The 22762-nt window shown below is 39.6% G+C and overlaps 1 protein-coding gene across 3 annotated transcripts in view; it reads right to left on the bottom strand.

Annotated features, from left to right (window-relative positions):
- LOC107805179 (uncharacterized) overlaps window positions 1-21974 on the bottom strand; it is a 46255-nt gene extending 24281 nt beyond the window's left edge. The window contains exons 1-5 of one of the 3 annotated variants that reach the window (XM_016629172.2): window positions 21855-21974; window positions 20199-20350; window positions 18131-18370; window positions 2779-2925; window positions 2080-2158 (exon numbers count right to left, since the gene is read on the bottom strand). In XM_016629172.2, coding sequence (XP_016484658.1) covers window positions 2080-2158; window positions 2779-2925; window positions 18131-18370; window positions 20199-20328 — 596 coding nt within the window. In that variant the 5' untranslated portion in view covers window positions 20329-20350; window positions 21855-21974. Of the gene's footprint in view, window positions 1-2079; window positions 2159-2778; window positions 2926-18130; window positions 18371-20198; window positions 20351-21565; window positions 21746-21770 lie in introns of those variants that run through there. The other 2 variants (XM_016629173.2, XM_075230739.1) reach the window with 2 other exon arrangements.
- Window positions 21975-22762: the final 788 nt, after the last annotated feature.

Here is a 22762-nt window from a genome sequence, read left to right as displayed (position 1 = left end):
CTTATCTCTCATTTACAATATGCTGATGATACTTTAGTTTTTTGTGATGCTGATAGAGATAACCTGAAAGTACTGAGAGTAATTTCCATTCTCTTTGAAGCCACTTCAGGATTACACATTAATTGGAGTAAAAGTTACATTGATCCAGTTAATGAAGTCAATGAGATCCACCATCTGGCTGCAATTTTAGGGGGTAAAGTAAGAGTATTGCCAATAATTAACTTGAGTATGCCACGGGGGGGGGGGGAGGAGTAAATCAAAAGGGATATGGAATGGAGTGATTGAGAAGTGTGAAAAAAATCTAGTCAATTGGAAGAACCAATCGCTCTAGGTGGAAGATTGATTTTGATAAATAGTGTTCTTGATGCTTTGTCTGCCTATATGATGTCTCTGTTTCCGATTCCTGTCAGTGTTGTGAAGAAGCTGGATGCTACCAGAAGAAATTTCCTTTGGCAAGGGAATAGCGACACAAAGAAAATGCACTTGGCAAAATGGAGTACTCTTACAACCAGTAAGAAGGAAGGTGGTCTGGGAATCAAGAATTTGAGAATCCAAAACCAAAGCCTAATGATGAAATGGCTATGGAGATTTGCCGCTGAAAAACAGTCCTTGTGGAGGGATACTATCAAGATAAAATATGGGATGGATGGTAAATGGACTACTAAAGCTGTAAATAGCACCTATGGAGTCGGTCTGTGGAAATCCATAAGAAACTCATGGCCCATGCTCATCAACAAATCCAGTTTCAAAGTAGGAGATGGTATGGAAACATCCTTTTGGGATGACAAATGGCTACGGCAAAGGCCATTGAAGCAACTCTTTCCAGATATTTACAATCTGAATCAGCAACAGGGAGCATGTGTGAGAGAAGTATGGGGCAATCCAGGATGGAATCTTAGCTTCCGAATACTATTGAATGACTGGGAGGTGGACAGGCTAACAGAGTTCTATAACACCCTAGAACAATTCAGGGGGCTTTCAACCAGAGTGGATAGTATGTCTTGGAATAGGAACGCACAAGGAAATTTTTTTGTGAACTCAGCATATAAGGAGTTTAACCTTTCAAACAATCAGATTGATTGTTGGCCTTGGAAAATGATATGGAAAGTTAAAATCCCATACAAGGTAGCATGCTTCACATGGTCATTGGCAAAAAAGGCAGTTTTGACTCAAGACAATCTCATTAAGAGGGGTTTTCAGTTATGTTCCAGATGTTATTTATGTGGTGAAGAGGCCGAGACAATCAATCATCTGTTTTTACACTGTAGAATGACAGATCAATTATGGAATAGATTCATTAATTTGAGGGGAATCGGGTGGACCATGCCAAGGAGAATCCAGGAAGTCCTAGCTTGTTGGAAGAGAGATGGTAACCTTTCAGGACACAAAGAGATGGAAGATTATCCCAGCTTGCATTTGGTGGACAATCTGGAAAGAGAGAAACCAAGAATGCTTTGAAGATAACAGAAGTTCCATTGAGAAGCTGAAGACGAATTGTTTAGTCCTATTTTATTTTGTGGTGTAAACAGGAGTACTTACAAGAAGCTGAATTTATTTATGAGATTTTAGATTACTTATGATAGGTTAAGACTTGGGAACTCAGGCTTCAACTCTCCTTGTAGGACTACACTGCTTTGTAATCTAAGTTTATTATATATACTAATATGTTACTTTCTCAAAAAAAAATATCTGTCGTTTTTAATCCCTTCGTGAGTCGCTCCAGCAAAAAGGGCTAGAAAGATTAGCTTGGAAGAAATAACCGGTCTCCGGAACAAGAACATCACGTGAAATGGGTGCAATCTCAAGCTTGGGAAAGTGTGGTGATTGTGGTTCTCTCGCAGGATTCCTCCGTACTGAAGGAAAAGGATAAACTTGTGCATGATTTCACCAACGGAAATTACAAGCCAAAAAAGGTAAGAAATCGAGTACATGACTCACCTAAATGTAGAAACACCTATGATAATAATGTTCAATAGCAAGACCACTAACAAAATAAGAGAACCTAAAATAGGGATATCAAACAAGTATTTCATTAGAAAAGAGAAAAAGAGCCTGGAGATATCAAATTGCAACACAAACCTATATCCAACAGGAACTCCATTCACCCAAGCATAGAAGGCTGAATCAACTGCTTCAAAATGTAGAAATATCCTGCGACCTATCAAAAAGTAGTTGAAAATCACATAACACTATTGACAGCCAAATGAAGATAATGAAAATGCATTACATTTTACTTTAAAAAAGGATAATACAAATGTCCACATACGTTTGTTGTAAAAAGTGTGATGAGGACAAAGGTGTAAAGATCAAACCTCAAAGGACTATTCAATAATCAATAAAATACTATAAAAAGGGACCAGACAGTTTTACTCTCCAATTATCCCGCCTCGGGCAACTTTAACCCTTGGGGGCTTAGGTTTATTGACGAACATGGACATTAGATTGGATGATAACCCAATCCCATGTCTGGTCTAAATGTTGGGCATGTGATTGAAGGGACGCAGATCATTCTCAACTTGGTTTATTCCTGTCATTATTATTCCTTAGCCATGAAGGATTTGATTAGGATCTTTATTTTGTAATTATACAGTTACCAAATATGTACACATTGTAACAGCTTTAGATTCCCAACCAAGCTTGAGGAATAATTAAGCTTTTCTGTCTAATGCTCATTCTCTACAATATGAAATAGGTGAATCTATAAGAGAGATGAGATTGGAAAAGGAATCAAGTAGTAAAATTTGGGGTAACACAAACTGGAGAAACATAAAACCTCACCTTCCCACTCTTCAGGAAGGAAGAAAAAAGTTCTGTAGCAGCCAGTGGGATTATCATCTGGAACTTTAGGTGGATTGAAAGCAAATGGATATATTGTATTTGTGTAAATAGGCTGGTCATATCCATGCATCTGCCAATTCGAAGGAACTGTATTGATTAAAAAAAACAAAAAAGTCAGAAAGAGAAACTGATCCAAAAAAAAAGTCAGAAAGAGAAAAATGACCTGCTAAAGACAGGTAAGTCTACCAGTAGGTAGTTTCCAGCATAAACATGAATGCATATCATAAATGAACAAAACAGATTTAAATAAACTAGAAGGGGAAAAAAAGAGAGATTAGTTTTGCGAGGAAAAGTGTTTTACAGCTTCATGCATTTGAAGATATTAGTTTTCAAATGCACTGTTTCTATCATGCACAGATGTATGGAAATCCAAAATATTATTCTCGTGACTCGAATTAACAATTGACCAAAATAGCCTCTCCACCCCTCCTTGATCTCATTATCCCTTGTCACATTTGTTGAAAATCGTTTTTAATACGTTTCACCTTGTTTAAGTCCTTACTGATCTTCTCTCAGTCGTGCTAGTTTACAAATTTCTTTCTCCCCTTCTCATGTCCCTAGCTTTTGTGTAGACTCTATTTAAGAAAAAAGAGTGTTGATATTAGATCTATTATAAGTATCCTCTTACACCATTGACTATCGCTTTAGAGTTCGGTCAATTTTGGTTGCACTTCGGTCCATCAATTCTCACTTTGATATCTCAAAACTAACAGAAGCCCAAAACATACAGTACACTTTAGTGAACATTATGAAAGCAGTAGGGCCTCTCAAGGCTCGTAAATCCTCCAGTTCACCAAATCAACCACTCACAAGTTTTTTGATCACCCAACACAAAAATAAAAAGGGGAAAGGACTTTTCAGGGATTAAAAGGTAAGCAAGCTTTACACTCCTTATCAACTCAAAAGCAAGCAGGATAGTGGTACCAAAGTAGGTTGGCAGAAGGTTGAGGAAAAATACCCCATCAACTCTGTTAGTTTTGGTATCGGAATAGTATGTTTTATTCTTTCAAAGAATACACAATTTGTAGGAGAAAACAAATCAATAAAAAAGGAAAGAATCCCCTGATTCCAGACAAAGGAGTATTTCTAATCTAATCTAATCCCTAAGAAGCTAAAACTTTCATAACTTAGCTGATCTGATTTGATCCTATATGATCAATAATCAGATAATACAAATCAACATATCTAATTTGATTTGATAACCTATAATCATAATAAGATATCACAAATCAACACTCCCCCTCAAGTTGGCATGTAGATATCTGACATGCCTAACTTGCTTACAACAAGACTTTCAAATCTTGGTTTAAACAACCCCTTAGTAAAAATATTCGTTGGCACAAATGGCAAGCACACGCTTCCTTCTTCGAGCTTCTCCTTGATGAAATGCCTATCCACCTCAATATGTTTTGTTCTATCATGTTGAACTAGATTGTGGGCAATGCTTATGGCAGCTTTATTGTTACAGTGTAGCTTCAGCACTGCTTCGTGCCACAACACTTTGTTTTTTACTTCTCCATGTCACAAGATTTCCCCATATAAATGTACAATACCCAGAAGTAAACCTTCTGTCAGTACAGGACCCTGCCCAATCTGCATTTGTGTATGCCTCAATGCTCCTTTTATCACTTTTCTTGAACAACCACCCTTTTCCCGGTGAGCTTTTCAAGTACCTCAAAATTGGATACCCAGCCTCCTGATGTTCCTTTTGAGGAGAATGCATAAACTGACTAACCAAGCTTACCGCAAAAGCTATGTCAGGACGAGTGTGCGAAAGGTAGATAAGTTTTCCCACCAATCTCTCATATTGACCTTTGTCAATCGGATCTCCTTCTTTATTCCCGAGCTTTATGTTTGGGTCAAGAGGAGTTTCTGCTGGTCGACCCGCTCATCCCTGTTTCTGTCAACAAATCCAGCACGTATTTTCTTTGAGATACCATTATTCCCTCCTTCGATCGAGCCACTCCCATGCCAAGAAAATGCCTCAAGGGTCCCAAGTCTTTGATTTCGAATTATTATGCTAACTGGTCCTTTAGACTCTTCATCTCAAATGAGTCGTCTCCCGTAAGTATAATGTCATCAACATACACTGTAAGTATTGTTATTTTTCCTGGTAGTGAATGCCGAATGAACATTGTGTGATCTGCTTGTCCTTGCAAGTACCCCTTGCAAGTACCCCAACCCTTTAACAAATTGAGTACATCTTTCAAACCAAGCTCAAGGAGATTGCTTTAGACCAAGCAGAGACCTTTTAAGTCTACATAATCGGTTTTCAAAGCCCGGTGGAGGATCCATGTAGACCTCCTCTTCAAGTTATTTCATTGAGGAATGCATTCTTTACATCTAACTGTTGAAGGGCCAATCAAAATTAGCGGCAACAGTAAGGAGGACTCTAATAGAATTCAGTTTGGTTACTGGAGCAACTGTTTCAAGGTAGTCGATGTCGTAGGTCTGAGTAAACCCTCTAGCTACAAGACGCGCCTTATATCTTTCTAGTGACTCACAACAACAACAACAACAACCCAGTATAATTCCACTAGTAGAGTCTGGGGAGGATAGTGTGTACGCAGACCTTACCCCTACCCTGGGGTAGAGAGGCGGTTTCCAAATGACCCTCGGCATCCTTCCCTCCAAGAACTCTCCACCTTGCTCTTGGGGTGACTCGAACTCACAACCTCTTTCTAGTGACTCATCTGACTTGAATTTGATGGTGAAAACCGACTTACAACTCACAGTTTTCTTTCCTCGTGGTAGATCAATGACTTCCCAAGTTTCATTTTGTTCTAGGGCTTTCATCTCCTCTAGAATTGCCTCCCTCCATTCAGGAACATTTAAAGCAACCTGCACATTCTTTGATATCTCCAAAGCAGTTAATTGGGAAAGAAAACTTGAATAGGAAGATAACAATTTTTTATATGACACAAAGTTTGGCATGGGGTGTTTAGTGACGTTTCTCACACCTTTTCTTTTAGCTACATGAAGATCAAGATTTGAGGGAACAAGAGATGTATTAGAAACAGACTCGTTCGAGGTACGACCTGGAATCTCAACAACAACAATAACAACGACCCAGTATAGTCCCACAAGTGGGGTCTGGGGAGGGTAGTGTGTACGCAGACCTTACCCCGATGGGGTAGAGAGGTTGTTTCCGACAGACCCTCAGCTCAAGAAGACGAAAAGACGAAAAGAGACAATATATCAGTACCATCAATAAAAAACATGTAAATAATCACGACATCGCAAGAACCGGTGAATAAATGGAAAGCAGAAATAATGACCAGTAAATAACGGAAGAGTAGTGAAAATACAACACTGGCCACTAGCAGTCTAAGACTAAATCCTATCAGCCTAGCCTCACACTGGTAGACTAAATGAACTCAACTACCTCCTAACCTACAACCTTAATGCTCGACCTCCACAGCTTCCTATCGAGTGCCATGTCCTCGGAGATCTGAAGCCTCGCCATATCCCGCCTGATCACCTCTCCCCAATACTTCTTAGGCCGCCCTCTACCTCTCCTCGTACCCACCAATGCCAACCGCTCGCACCTCCTTACCGGGGCATCCAAGCTCCTCCTCTGAACATGCCCGAACCATCTGAGACTCGCTTCCCGCATCTTGTCGTTAATGGGAGCCACGCCCACCTTCTCCCGAATATCTTCATTCCTAATCTTATCCATCCTATTGTGCCCGCACATCCACCTCAACATCCTCATTTCTGCTACTCTCATCTTCTGGAATCTCATTACCTGGAATTTCATTCTAGTCTTGTTGAGTGGATGACTCGCCATGTTGAGAGTTTTCGGTCTCTTTTCCAAGATGTTGGTTTCTCCTCGTGTAAACGTTCAACTCTTTTGTTTGTTCACCGTTTTTGTTGTTAATCAGATCATGCTTTGATTTACAGAATCATAGCCTTTATTATCTATAGCATTTTCATTCCTTATCTTTCCTATATCATTATCACCCATATTTAGCCCATCCATGTTTATCAGGTAACTCGGATCTTTTTTATTTTGACTCATTTCCTCATTATTGCAAAACAACTCTTCTTCTACAAACTTCTCTCCCCGAAGATGAGTGCCAAAAACAGGTTGGGATTCAAAAAAAGTAACATCCATAGTAACCACAATCTTTTTTGTATTCGGATCATAACACTTTAATGGATTATTCCTTTATTTTTTTAAAAATCCTACTTGCTCGTTAAAAACCTCTCAGCTATTGTCACTCCTAAAAATCTGGATTTTCTCTTTAATTCAAAATTTTGAGAAGCATTTTCGACATCCGAAATCCGAATAGGTTTCTTTAACAGCCTCCCATACATCCCTAGCAGTGGGCAAAAATAAATATGGCCTACCTATTGCTGGTTCCATAGAGTTTAGAAGCCACGCGATCACAAATGAGTTCTCGGACCTCCAGGCCTTCATTTTTGGATCTCCAGCTTCAGGTTTTCTGATTTCACCAGTCTTCCTCTGCCGTCAATTGCTAACCGGACAGATTGTGCCCACTCCAGATAATTTTTTCCATTTAACCTATGAGACGTTAGTTGAAAGGATAAATGAGATGAATCGCTGCTTTGATTCATGGTTGTCTCGGGTGGGACCGCACTAACAGAACTCTCGGCTTCTGTTGTTGCCGCTGGGATTCTTTGCCTAGTAAAGGCTGTTTTAGCCATGAACAGAAGGAAAAGAAAGAGGTTGAAAGAGGCTACTGCTCTGATACCATGTTAGTTTTGGTATCAGAATAGTATGTTTTATTCTTTCAAAGAATACACAATTTATAGGAGAAAACAAATCAATAAAAAAGGAAATAATCCCCTAATTCCAGACAAAGGGGTATTTCTAATCTAATCTAATCCCTAAGAATCTAAAACTTTCCTAACTTAGTTGATCTGATTTGATCTTGTATGATTGATCAATAATCTGATAATACAAATCAACATATCTGATTTGATTTGATAACATATAATTATAATCAGATATTACAAATCAACAAACTCCACAAGCAAGCAAGCAATACCATCCAATCATTTCTTAGTGATACATACTTCTTCTAGCAAGAGTAATTATTAATTGTTAGTTGTCAAGTCTGACCCCAAATGTGGTACTTACCATAGGATGGAAGTGTTGAGGAAGAATTGACATACAACAATCAACTTCAAAGGTGCTTCATACGGATTTGCCAAGAGGTTTTTGGTTAACTTGTTCATGCTATTTCACTAAATGGGCCTTGCACAGTGAATGCCTTTTATAGTTTGCCGTTTGAACATGTGTAAACATAGCCGACCGCAACTTGTTTGGGATTGAGGAGAAGTTGTCGTTGTTGTTGTGTGTGTTTTTAATTTTGTTTAATTCTCGTAAGTGCAGATGAAGAAAACAGAGAAGGCAGTGCAAAAGAAAAGCTAACAGAAGCCGCATAATCCGTAAAACAGTAAAATCACATTTGTCACTCTACCATCATTTTCTTCGAGGAAATCCAACAGTAGATCAGAAATAGCAGCGACTAGTTGTTTTATTTGAACCAAGGTGATGAAAACCTTAGAAGATTGTTTTAATAAGGATTTAGGAGAGGGAGACAAAAATGCCCTCAGGCACAGATACCGAGGTGGGCCAACAAAACACTCTTTTTGATACCCTTTCTCTCTCCAATATAACCTAGACATCTTCTCCGACCAAAACTTCTCTGATCAAACCCAAAAACTTCTCCGACCAAAAAAAACCACCCTCTCTGATACCCTCTCTCCCAGTCCCCTCTCCGACAACCCCCAAATTTCTCCAACCTCTCTTTTCAACAAATCTGACCACTACACTTAGTTATATACCTTCCACCAGAAAAAACCTCTTCTTTAACATGGGTCAAAGGGTATTCTTCACTGCAAGTGATAAATCTTTTGAACTTATAGACATCAGCGAAGGTCAAAACAGATGGTTCTTATTTAAGGAATTCAGCATACGTTTCTCCAGCAACATCAAAATCGATGAAGACAACCTGCGCTGGGTATGCAATGTACTATAGTTAGCATCTATAGGAACAGGGGATCTGACCACTACCCTTAGTTATATACCTTCCACCAGAAAAAAATTATTCTTTAACATGGGTCAAAGGGTATTCTTCACTGCAAGTGATAAATCTTTTGAGCTTATAGACATCAGCGAAGGTCAAAACAGATGGTTCTTATTTAAGGAATTCGGCAGACGTTTCTCCAGCAACATCAAAATCGATGAAGACAACCTGCGCTGGGTATACAATGTACTAAAGTTAGCATCCAGAGGAACAGGGGATCTCTACAAAAGATAGGGCAGATAGTATTACATAGTGTTTATCAGATTTACAACATTTATGGGAGATTTTACGGATAGAGATACAACGAAGAGGAAGGAAATCAACAATCATTGTCCTAGAGGCTGATTACAATTTGGGATGGAGTGACATTGCGGGGAAAATTCTCAGATTCTTAGGCGAACCCATCAACCCAGTTCTTCAGAAATTTAGCTCACCAGAAAAGTCATTCATGGAAGATGCCAACATTCAAAAGTGGTCGGTAATGGACTCTCAGTGTAAGGCCCCGTAAAATTTTACCTAAGACCCGGATTTCGTGGTGCCGAAGTAGGCTTATGTGTTGACGATTGTAGAGATTACGAACTTTTTGGGTTGAACAGTGCGCTGGGGAGTAAAAGAAAATTTTTGGCAGAAAAAGACATTTCTGCGGCCCACTATTCGGCCGTAGAATCACTCTGCGGGCCGCGGAGTGAAGCAGAAAACTGGGCAAGTTTGGATGATATTTTGCGGTCAACTATGCGACCGCAAAACCGTTTCGTGGGCCGCACATCGACCGCGGAACCAGCATGGGATTTTCCGGAGGGAAGTTCTGCGGCGCATTATGCGACCGCAGACTGGTCGCAGAGTGGGGCAGAACTGCCCAGTTCTGGAGGGCCATTTCGCGAGCCATTTTGCGGACCGCATATCCATTCTGCGGTCACTCTGCGACCGCATATTGTGTTTCGGAGCTTCATTTTTCTGGTTTTATAAACCCGACCCCATTCTTATAAAACAATGTTAAGGGTCATTTTAGTTGGTTCAAACTTACATTTTAGAGAGAGAGGAAGGTGGTTTAGAGAGAAGAGGAGTTCTAAGTCATTTGATCATCAATCTTTGCTCAAACCTTGAAGATTTCTCTAGGGTAACTCACAATGTCTTCAACCAAAAGGTAAGATTCTACACCATAACCCCTAATTTCGGAATTTAACTAAAAATGGGTGATTAGCCAAGCAACTCTTGGGCGTGGGAGTTGTTTATTTTACATGCATGTACCATCTAGGGTAGTGGGGAGATTGTTGAGCTTTTTTGGGTGAACTTTGGGTAGTGGGGTGAAAGAATCCACCATAGGAGGACCTTGAAACCTTAATGCACACCTAGTGTGATAAAATGCTCAAGTGAGTTGGAACTATGAACTCCTTCCTAATTTGTGTTCAATTTTGCTATATCTCTAAATAGATCAAAGTGGCTAGGATTTCTGGAACACTGTAGTAAATTAAAAGCTCAAGGCAAGGCATATTGGCTAAATTCTTCTCTTAGAATTGAACCCCGCAATGCCCAAGTCTCGTGATGCTCTTTATAAATTGATTTTTTTGCCAAATAAGCCTTGGGTCAAAATAATTATGCGTTCAATATGTATTCCAAAGATTCTTGTCATGTTGAGTTAATGTTTGAGAATGTGGTTTAAGTATGGGTTGTGTGTTGCTATGTTATGATTTAAAAGCGTGATTTTTAATGAAAGCTATCATGTCGATTGGGTAAGAAGTTACATGTGCCTAAGGCCCTAAATTGCTCAAGTATGTGTTTAAAGTCTTAATTTGAAAGGCCTTGTTGTTGATTATCCATGATAATGATTGAAAGTGAAATAGTGAGCATGAATTAAGAAATACGGCCAACGTGCCAAGAATGATATTGCGTATAGCCAATGGTGCCAATAAAATGAATGACATGTAAAAGAATATGAATTGAGTGGTAAATACTTTTTAATAATAAATGCCTTGGGAGTATCTTTTAGCCACCGAGGAAGGGTAGGTAGGAACAACCTAACCCCAAAACTACACGTGCCGGTGTAGGAGTGATTGAGGGGTAAATCCCCGTGTTAATGTGATGAGACTGTTTCCCCTTATAAGGGATGAGATTGGTGTATTGAGATGTTTCCCCTTAAATGGGATGAGATTATTGCTAGCGAGATGTGATGTGATGTCGACCCACACGGCATTGTGGTGAGACGGCTTAGCCGATCGTGTTGAGATCGGACGCCATGCTGCGCACATGGTGGTATTGTGAGTGTACGTCTCGGGGTGAGACGGCTTAGCCGGTCGGGCTGAGATCGGACTCCGTGCTAAAACACGGTGGAGTATCGGTGCTAAAGATCTCCCAACTTATATTACCAAATCCTATTTGAAATTACCTTTCCCTTACCTTGACACATTGATACTGTTTGAGTCTCTTATTGATTTCATGTTTTATTCTCCGTTTACTGTTGCCCGTTCGATTGAGAGGGTGTTTAGTTTTACATACTAGTACTATTCCATATGTACTAACATCTCTTTTGCCGGGGGCGCTGCATCTTTAATGGATGCAGGTGGTTCCATAGCAAGTGGCATTGATAGTGATAGCAGCACACCCTCTCCTCTGCTGATTTGGTGAGCCCTACTTCATCTAGGGGTCCTATATCTTTTATCCTTTGTACATAGCGTTTTGAGGTATAGCCGGGGCCTTGTTGCAGGCACTGTCATAGCACTCTTTTGTTCATGTTAAAGACTCCGTAGACAGTATGGGTTGTATCTTGTCTTTGGGAAGGTTAAACTAAAAATATTGTAATCGTATCATCTTTCCACTTTAACTATGATTGTACAGTGTACTGTTTTGAAGACTTGCTAATGACGTAACTAATGGAAATGAACTGGTGATATTCACACGACCTCTTACTGTCTAATTAATGAAATGTATTATTCTCTTTATTCATGGGTGAGTTGGGTAGACGGCATTGTGCAGGCTTGCTCGACCGGGGTAACTCTGTTGAGCGCCGGTCGCGCTCCTCGAGGTTGGGGCGTGACACTTAAATGCAATTTAAGCCGGAGGAGCTAGATCGATATCTTTCTTGCTGCCTTGTGGGTACATTCAATGATCCTTTTAGCTCAAGCCCAAACCCACAAGTCATTCAAAATTGGTTCTTGAAAAGATGGAGGCTGACAGCAGGCTTGCGCGTTATCCCACTGACCCACAATCAAATGCTATTTGAACTTCCTTCTAGACAAGAGGCAGAGAGAATCATAGTGGGGGACTGGTTCTGGAATGAGAGAAGACTCACTCTTGAATGGTGGTCTCCGGTCATTGGAGCAGAGGCAGTAGCACCAAACGAAAACCAAAAGCTCATTGAAATATATTGGTGACCGGTGTGGCGGATATGTTGGATCCGATGAGGACACAATAAAACGGAACCACGTCCTTTGGGCTCGTATATGTGTCTCCAACCCTGATTTTGAACTTCCAAGCAAGCTAAATCTAGTGGTAGGTGATTGGACCTTTGAAGTTTCAATCATGGCAGATGCTCACACCAGCATCGTCGTGACCGGAAAAGCTGATTCAGAGCAACCTAATACCCGGCAGTCCAAAGAGTTACCCTCATCGAGCACAACGCCAGTTATGCCTGTGAAATTCAAAAATTCATCAGTTGCTAGGGTTGGGCCAACAAGTGTTGGCAATCTGGCCCAACAAGTGTTAAAGGCCCATTCTCACCGGGCCAAGTCTGTGGACCAGGCGTATTATGCAAAGAGTCAAATGGGGGCTAAATCTGCAAATAACTATAAAGGCAAGCAAAAACAAGAATAGAGAAGAACTGGGTCAGCCCATTATTTTAAAGCCCAACAGCTTCTAAATGTGGGATTTAACTCTGAAAGGAATCAGAAGGCCTCCACCTCGTTACACTCGTCAACCAAAGCCTATCCAGAGATTGAGCAATGGTTTTAAACGAAGGCGATGCTGACGACGATGTTGAGGTCATGCAATCTCTCCCGCTTCTCACTCTCCTATATCTGTATCCTGAACCCTCCATGGTTAGTTCCCCCGGTTCAGGATTTTCTTCTCCTTTCAGTAATGACACTTTGTCATTGCCATTAGGGGTGTTCGTCGGTTGGTATGGTACGGTATTTAGACATTTCAATTCGGTATTTTCGGTATTCGATTTCTTAAAATACTATACCAATATCGTACCTAATTAAATTCGGTATGGTTCGGTTTTTCTCCTTTCGGTTTCGATTTATCGGTTCGGTAACTTCGGCTTATTCGGTTTGAATACTTACTAGTTATGTTGCGCGGACTCTCCAAAATGTAGCCGCACCCGTGTCGGATCCTTCAAAAATGCACTACTTTTGGAGGATCCGACACGTATCCGGACACATTTTCGGAGAGTCCGAGCAACATAGCTTACTAGTGTGTAGAGTCATAGACTGTAATATTCTTAATTAAAGTCTCAAAAGTAAAAAACTAATGTTTAGACCCAGAGGCTCCAGCTAACTGCTGCATCCCTAATGTTCTGTGGGACTGTCCAACTGATTCCAAAAAGTGCGAGGAACATGTTCCAAAGATCTGTTGCCACTGTACAGTGTAGTAACAGATGGTTAACCGACTCTGAGTTGAGCTGACACATGTAGCGCCTACTTGCCAACTGAAAATTCCTTCGGCATAGGTTATCCTGGGTCAAAATAGCTTCCTTGAGGACTGTCCAGGAGAAGCACATAACTTTTAAAGGGAGTTTTGTCTTCCATATCAGCTTCAATGGTCAATGTTCAATCATATCATTAGATGCACTTAGCTTACTGTATCCTACCTTCACTGTGTAGATAATACCAATTTTGTTTTAAAAACTTAAACCAAATACCATACCGAATACCAAATACCAAAATTTTCGGTTTCGGTACGGTAATTTGGTATTTACCAAATTATGCACAGCCCTAATTGCCATGGTATGGTGATAATCATGCAGAAGAACAAATGATCCACTCCCTGGCAGTTATAGAGACTTTGCACCGGACCAAGATCGTGATGTCTAAAGTTTGCAAAGCTTTTGGGGTTAATTCAGTAGGGTTTGAACAAGGAATATTTGACATGGTACTGAGAATGGAGCAAAAACGTAAATCTCAACTTCAGCAATTAAAGGGGAAAGGAAGCGCGGGGAAAACGCCAAAGTAAAAGGGGGAGATTATTGCCAAAAAGCTGGAATGCTTAGTTAATTATGATAGAGGAAGTAAGTCAAGCAGGAGCAGGTTTCACAAAGCCTTCTCTGAATGAAGGAAAAAATTATCAGCTAGAATATAAGGGGGCTCAATGATGTGAGCAAAAGAGGCACTACTAAGTCACTTATTCAAAAATGGAGGCCAGACATCGTATGCCTACAAGAAACAAAGACTGAAAATTGCTCTGTGTCAATGGTGAGGCATGTATGGGGTTCAAGGTGGGTAGATTGGGTAGAAGTTAAAGCTAGTGGTACTAGGGGTGGCATTCTAATCATGTGGGACAGGAGACAGTGTAGATATTTAGACTCTCATCAAGGTCAACACACTATCTCAGCTATGTTTGAAGGCATCCAGGTAGATTTCAGATTTTGCTTCTCTGGTGTTTACGGACCTCATACTAATGGGGAAAGGGTGGACCCTTGGAATGAACTGGCGGCTGTAAGGGGTCTTTGGAACGAATGTTGGGTTATATGGGACGACTTCAATGTTTGTAGGTTTGAGAATGAGAGATTCAACTGCATAAGGAGGTCAAGAGCCATGAAAAGCTTTTCTGATTTCATTCAACACATGGGTCTGGTGGACCTTCCTTTGCAGGGTGCATTTTATACTTGGCATAGGGGGGAGGACTCGTTACAAGCCTCCAGGATTGACAGATTTCTGCTCTCTTCAGAGTGGAATGAATATTTTGGCTCTGTGAAACAAATAGCATTGCCAAGAGTGGTCTCAGACCATAAACCTATTGTCCTAGAAAGTGGTGATTGGTCATCTGACCCTTCTTACTTCAAATTTGAGAATATGTGGTGGCAACAAGAAGGGTTCCTTGACCTAGTGAAGCAATGGTGGCAAAGTTATACTGTTAATGGCTCCCCTAATTTTATTCTTGCCCAGAAACTGAAGCTATTAAAAAAGGACTTGGCTATCTGGAACAAGGAGGTCTTTGGCAAATTAAGTACCAGGATCAACAAAGCAATGGAAGAGTTACAGATGCTAGAACAGGCTACTGAAAGGAGAGCACAAACTCTAGATGAAAAGAACAACATCCTGAGGTTAAAGGTGGAGATTCAGCAGCTAGCTAAGACTGAAGAAACTTCTTGGAGGCAAAAATCTAGATGTTTGTGGTTGAAAGAGGGGGACAGGAACACTAAGTACTTTCAAAGAATAGCTAATTCTAATAGAAGGTACAACCACATCGATAGGTTACAGGTCGGTGAGGTCATCATTGAAGACAAAGAGAAGGTGAAGGAGGCGATTCTTGATTTCTACCAAGAACTTTACACTGAAAATGAAGATTGGAGGCCTACTACCACCTTTGAAGGTCTGGGTTGTCTAAGCTCTGTTGAGAAAGAAGAATTGGAACATGATTTTGTAGAGGAGGAAGTTCTATATGCCATCAATTCTTGTGCACGTGATAAGAGTCGTGGTCCTGATGGCTTTACTATGGCTCTTTACCGGAAGTGTTAGGACACTTTAAAGCTTGACATAATGGGAGCTCTTAGTCACTTCCATGCCAATTGCCACATGGTTAAATCCTTTAATGCATCCTTCATTGCTCTTGTCCCCAAGAGAAAAGGTGCAATTGAGCTCAAAGACTTCAGGCCAATTAGTCTGATAGGTAGTGTTTACAAGATCTTGGCAAAAGTACTTACAGAAAGGCTAAGAAAGTGATTGGAAAATTGGTTTCAGGCTATCAAAATGCCTTCATCAAAGGCAGGCAGATCACTGATGCAGCTCTTATTGCCAATGAAGTGCTGGATTGAAGGCAAAAAAGTGATGTTCCAGGACTCTATTCAAGCTGGACATAGAGAAAGCGTTTGACAAACTCAACTAGAAGTTATTTGTCTCAATTCTTCAGCAAATGGGATTTGGGGTAAAAGGGATCAAATGGATCAAGTACAGCTTCACTACCGTGAAGTATTCTATCTTGGTCATCAGGAGCCCTGTAGGTTTTTTCTCTCCTAAGAGAGGAATAAGGCAAGGGGGTCCCTTATCCCCTTTCTTCTTCATACTGGCAATGGAGGGACTTAGTAAAATGCTTGAAAAGGCCAAGCAGTTGCAATGGATAGAAAGTTTCAATGTAGGCAGAGCTCCAGAGTCCCTAGTCATTGTATCACACCTAATGTTTGCTGATGACACTCTCATATTCTGTGGTGCAGAGAAATCTTAGGTCCAATACTTAAACCTCACACTCATGCTCTTTGAATCTATGTCAGGGTTGCCCATCAACATGTCCAAGAGCATTACTGGAGGAGATGGCTGGTATTATGTTCTGTAACACTGGTGCTTTTCCAACAACTTATCTAGGCCTACCATTGGGTGCCAGGCACAGATCAACAGATATCTGGAATGTGATCATTGAAAATTTTGAGAAAAGATTAGCCTCTTGGCAGCAGCAGTTTCTCTCTTGGGGAGGTAGACTAACTCTCATTATCAGTGTCCTGGATAGCATTCTTATATACTTTATGTCACTTTTCCCAATACCAGGCAAAGTATATAAACAACTTGACAAGATCAGAAGAACATTTTTATGGGAAGGGTGAAGCAAAGATCACAAGTTTCACTTAGTGAAATGGCCCAAAGTAACCCTTCCCAAAACTCTAGGAGGCTTAGGTATCAAGGATTTAGCACTACACAACAAATGTTTGTTAATGAAATGGCATTGGAGGTACAATCAGGAAGAAGTTGGGTTTTGGAAGAAGGTCATTCAAGCAAAGCATGGTTTTTCCAGTCATTGGTGCACTAATACAACCAGATCATCTCATGGAATAGGGCTATGGAAAGGAATCAGGAACTTATGGGAAGAATTCTCCCAGAACACTTCCTTACAGGTTGGGGATGGGGCACACATACGATTCTGGAGGGACAAATGGCTGGGAACCACTTTTCTGAAGGATGCCTACCCTAGTCTATTCATGATTGCAAGTAATCCAGACTCCACTATAGCATAGCCCAAAACAGGGAGGACAACTCTTGGAACCTGATTCTAAGAAGAAACCTAAATGATTGGGAGTTGGAAGGGTACTTTTCACTCATTGCTAACATCCAAGACATCCTAATTTCAAACCAAAGGAGGGACAGGCTCAAATGGGGCAATAGCAAGGAAGGTGCTTACTCAGTCAAGGAAGGCTATCTTCTATTGAGCTCAAACAAGGACCTGATTGACCAATGGCCTTGGAAGCTAATCTGGAAAACCAAACTGCCGTCAAAAGTCATATGCTTCTGCTGGATCACCTTAAATGGTGCTTGTTTAACACGGGATAACCTAATCAGGAGGAGCTTCCAGCTAGCCAACAGTTGTCACATGTGCCATAGCAATCTAGAATCTATCAATCACTTATTTCTTCAGTGCCCAGTTGCAGTCGACATTTGGAATATGTTTTTGTCACTTTTTGGGCTGCAATGGTCTATGCCACGCAATATCAGAGAGGCCTTCGAGAGCTGGTGCTCTTGGAAAGTTGGGAAATCCATCATAAGGATCTGGGCAATGGTTCCTGCTTGCATTTTGTGGTGCATATGGACAGAAAGGAACCAACGATGTTTTGATGGCATCTCAACTCCCACCCCTACTCTCTCAAGGCCAGATGTTTAGTTAATCTTTTTAGTTGGGTTAACCACACTCCTGTATTTAGTATTGATACTTTCCTGGAATTCATCGGCTCACTAGTTCTGTGATAGTTTTTTTGTCTTTTATTGAGCTGAGAATTTCTCTCTTTTGTAATCCTTGCATCTTCTTGATGCTTGTTAATGATATATCACTTAAATCATCAAAAACAAAACTTAGAAGTTTGACGGTATATTTTGTAAAGTCCAACAATTTACATCTCCAAAAGCCAACATATCTACTATTGAGAAAAACATCCTAAGGAAGAAATAGGGAGGTCTGTCCGCAACCAATAAAGGTACTAATAGTAATGGAGAAATAAGTGCTCAAAAAATTCAATCATTCAAAGAGAGTGAAGATCAATGAAGGACTATGAGCTGAGCCAGGTACCATTTTTTTTAAAAGTGAGCGGAGCTCTATTATACCTGGTATTGTTCCCCATGAAGAATCTTGAAATGAGCTATCATAAAAGTTCAATGGAACGTCGCTAGGGCCAGAAGCCAGCCAGAATTTCCAAAAGCCAGATAAAGATTTCACGAAAGGTAAACCATTAACCCAGTCAGCAGCGCATTCAAGAGCTCTAGAAACAGCATCATCATCCCAAACTGCTGATTTTGATACCAATAGATCCACTTTGTTTCGCTCATTCCAGTATCTCAGAGATCCTAAATAGCAGTACAGTACCAGAGTATCATTAAAAGTTACGACGTACGAGCATCAAAAACAAATAATCCAATGAAGCAACTTTTAAAAATGATATCAAGTCAATCAGTATACAGCCAAAAGGTGACACAAAACTTATGGTGTTTAAATTTCTTCAACTACCAAACTTCTACAAGTCAAAATCAATATCAGGCTTCATCTACTTTCCTATTAATGATCCCGGGATTGCATTATGGTCCTATTTGACACAAACAGGAGACGAGTTGTAATCACTATGACGGTGCACAATCTGCATGAAGGATGCTATCAAGAACAGAAAATTTCTTCAAAGACAACGAAGATGGAAAAACATAAGACTTGGCAAGTGCAAGGACTTTGGAAGCACCAGAGACCCTGATATCTTAGGTAAGTATCTAGCATGTTGTGTGATCTTTCACTCTTATCCATTAATTGTTCAAACACTGGTTGACAAAAGACAGCTTTGGATGTGCGCAGCGTCTAATTGATCTTCATGGCTACTAGTGGAAGGCTACTTATCTGTTACTCATGGATTATATGGGTATTAGCAGGTCGCAACAAGCAAACTCGCCATTCAACCTAACGATTTTCTTTCAAGAGAATCAGAACATCAGAAATAACTATTTCAGCAGTGAATACAGCTTGAAACAATTGAAAGGAGAGTTCTACTGTTTCAGGCAATCAAAAGGAACCAAAGGCAAAAACTCAACCATGCATTTACAAAGCCACCTTATAGTTAGTTATGCCAAGTGAGTCAACTGTCAAAACTGTGGCCTCCATGTTCTTGTTTCATATATCAGATCTCAAGGATTACCAGGATTAGAAGTGAGGAAAGTAAAACCAGAACTCCCTATAGTATTTTAATGACTACCACAAATTCTGATTCATCAATATATGCAAAGTAACAAAAGGAAAAGAAAATTTAAAATTTTAAGTCAAGCAACTCCAATCGATGCTTCATTGTAAAATCATGCTACAAGTTTTTATCAACAACAGAAAACCAAGTTAATCTATGGTTTTGGAAACAACTATGGAGGATGAAAAATTCCTTATAAGATATCTTGTTTTACACATGAGAACCTTCAGAAAAGAGGCTACCAGTAGATGTTACTTGTGTGACAAAAACCCAGAAAGTAGTCATTTATTTTTGCTTTGTTTTGTTACACTTGGGATTTTGGCAGCTTTTTTGGAACATCCTGGGATTCTGCTTGGTAATTCCTAAGACTGCACAGGGCCTACTCAGATGCTGTAAAAGAAGAGGCCTTAACCACGGCATGCAACAAAATATGGAATACCATCCCTGCCTATATATGGTGGACAATTTGGAAAGAAAGAAATTTGAAATCTCTCGAAGACAAAGCCAATTCAGTTCAGAAGATAAAGTTTAACTGTATAATTTTGCTTTATTTTTGGAAACAGGAAACTGTAAATGAGGCAGAATCTGCTTTAGAATTCATAGATTTCCTCCAAGGATAGATATGGAGGTTTTTGCCTTTTGGGGTCATTCCTGTACACACAGCACTCTCTTAGTGCTGATTAGTTCTTTAATAAAACCTTGCAATTTCCAAAAATAACAACAAATCTCTCAGCTACTTCTCACTTATTAACATCTAATTTCACTGCAATAGGAATGTAAACTGCAACAACAAAAGAAAGTAGTACCGAGAAAATAAGAATGAACAATACAGCTAAATATTTGTCACAGTAACATTTGTAAGCTTCAATTCTACTCGTATCAGTAAACCAAATTATTGATAGGCATAAGAGGAGAACTCTAACAAGAACACTCCCTCAGATGCAATTGAGTATTACCTTCAACTGATTCATGGCAATGGAGTGGGACATGAGAATCTCTTTTCCTCCATTTGAAAAAATTAGGATCTTCCCATGCCTTGTAACCATTACTTGATGGAAGAACCATTTGACTGATTAAAGAAGACATCACTCTATTTGGAGTTACACCTCTGCAAATACAGATTTATGTCTTTAGCCTTGAAACTCTGAATATAACAAATGTACAGGATCTCAGCTATTGATGAAGCTTGTAAGATGGATCTTCTCATAACCAAAAAAAATTATGAATAAAACACATGTACATATTTATGTCTTTAGCCAGGAATAAAGATCTTCCCATGCCTTGTTAACCATTCCCAGTGAAGCATATACCTTCACATGTTTTTATCTATGTAAGTAGTTATGTATATCCATGTTAATGTAATATCCACAAGAAAAGACAAACTTATAATTTTATTTTATTATTGATAACAAAGAAATCTCTGAGGCCCAATGGCACACGGTTCGAAACTCGATGGATAATAGGCACCCCGCTCTATCCTTCTCCGCTTGAGCTTTTGTCCGCGGTCAGTGACCGAGGCAGAATTTTCCGTTAAGAGGGTTTAAAAAAGAAAAAGTTGAAAAAATTAAAAGAGATTGTGGCTAGTGGGAATTGAACCAGCAACCTCATAAAAGTTTAAACCCCCTTAACCACTTAGCTATGCTTTTGATTTGTGTCAAGGGGATTCGAAATATAATATATAGAGGCACAAAACGGATTTTGCCTTAAATGTACAATGTAATTTTTTGATGAAAGGGGCCCCTTGCGCCCCCCTAAATCCGCCCCTGTCTGCGGTAGGGTTCAAAATTGAATCAGTCGCATACACCTAACTCACACAACACGGGTTGTGCTCTTACCGCTAGACTAATGCCCTTGGGGCAACTTATAAATTTTTATATTGCGCTGTTGGAGCTTTATGAAGGAGAGCATTGGCATAACTGGTAAAGTTGCTATCATGTGACCAGGAGGTCACGGGTTCGAGCCGTGGAAATAGACTCTTGCAGAAATGCAGGGTAAGGTTGCGTACAACAGACCCTTGTGGTCCGGCCCTTCCCCGACCCCGCGCATAGCGGGAGCTTAGTGTACCGGGTTGGTGGTGCTTTATCAGGTGGGTATATATGTAGTGCATAAATAAGAACATAGCTTATAAATTTTTACACTGCATATTATACAAGCAATATACCCATTCTAGGGATTACATTGACCAATACTCATGCTCAATAAACGTCTTCAAATGGACCATATATCATTAAGTAAATCTCCATAGACACATACTATTAGACAAACGCACATAGAAAATGGGTATTAAAAATTATCCAAAGGAGACTATGAAGTATGGATATACACTTCTTCTTGAAATTGCCGCACTGAATAAGAAAATTGCTTCGTGTCTCAGTACAGGTAAGTGATGAAAGTTCTTAATAGACCATCTAAATTGTTCATAGTTCTCAAAAAAAAAAATCAAAAGAATCAAGAACAGTTTCAATGGATATTCAAAAGTAAAAGGACGGACGAAGACTGCCATAGATCTAACTTATTAAGATTCTTACCCAATAATTGAAAATAGCAAAATTCAGAGGAATTAGAGATGCGATAGTGTGAGGTAAACAATAATAAAGAAAGTTGACACTTACCAGTTGCCACTATGGAAGTGGTGGGCATAGCAGGTGGATGATGGAATACAGTGAACGGGTGGCATATGCAAGTGACCCCAGTTTAATATATGAAATTAAAAAGATTTAAAGGATAATACATAAGTACTTTTTCCATTTATCCGAATGTTTTTAGACTAAATATCCTAAAACCCCCTAAACTATCACATTTTAGTCAATTACCTACTTAAACTATTCGGTATCTTCAAAAAACCCTGAACTCCATTGAATTCTTAGAAATATGTTTGGTACACGCTCCTAATTAACTAAAAAAATATTTCATGTGGCATTACAGGTAGCTATTTAACTCAGCCTAAAATACCTCGAAACTATTATTTTTATTATTTACCTTCTTAAACTATCTGGTGTTCTCAAAATTTTCTGAACTATATTTTCTTATATATTAAAACTCTTGTAAAAGTGTGTTTGTATAACTATATTAACTTATCTTGTATACTAAGTTTTTGATGTCGTTTACTCGTGGTGTATTACTCTTGAAGGACTGATTCTGGGCTTTGGGCCTAACCAATTTGCTCTTCCACTTCTTCTTCTTCTTTTTCATCTTCTCCGTATCAGATTACAATTTCTCCAATTGAGCTTCATTCTTGTTCATCTTCTACTCTTTATGTCATTTTCAGCCTTTAAAGTTGCCCTTATCACGTTTTTCAAAGCCTTCTAATACACTCTCAAGTTCACTCATTTTGTCAAGCAGTTTTGGAATAACAAATTTGACCTAAGATCAATTTCGCAATCTTTCTAAAGCCAAAAATTACAAGATCGTGGACCCTAAGATGAATAACAAAAGAAAATTAATCATTGATAATTTTTCACAACTCAATTATTGAAATAATTTTCACTCTTGGGTGGGGACTCGGACCATTTTTCGGTTA

This window comes from Nicotiana tabacum, chromosome 15, assembly GCF_000715075.1.
Source record: "Nicotiana tabacum cultivar K326 chromosome 15, ASM71507v2, whole genome shotgun sequence".
Classification (NCBI taxonomy): domain Eukaryota; kingdom Viridiplantae; phylum Streptophyta; class Magnoliopsida; order Solanales; family Solanaceae; genus Nicotiana; species Nicotiana tabacum.
This window is presented reverse-complemented; position numbering and strand designations above follow the sequence as displayed.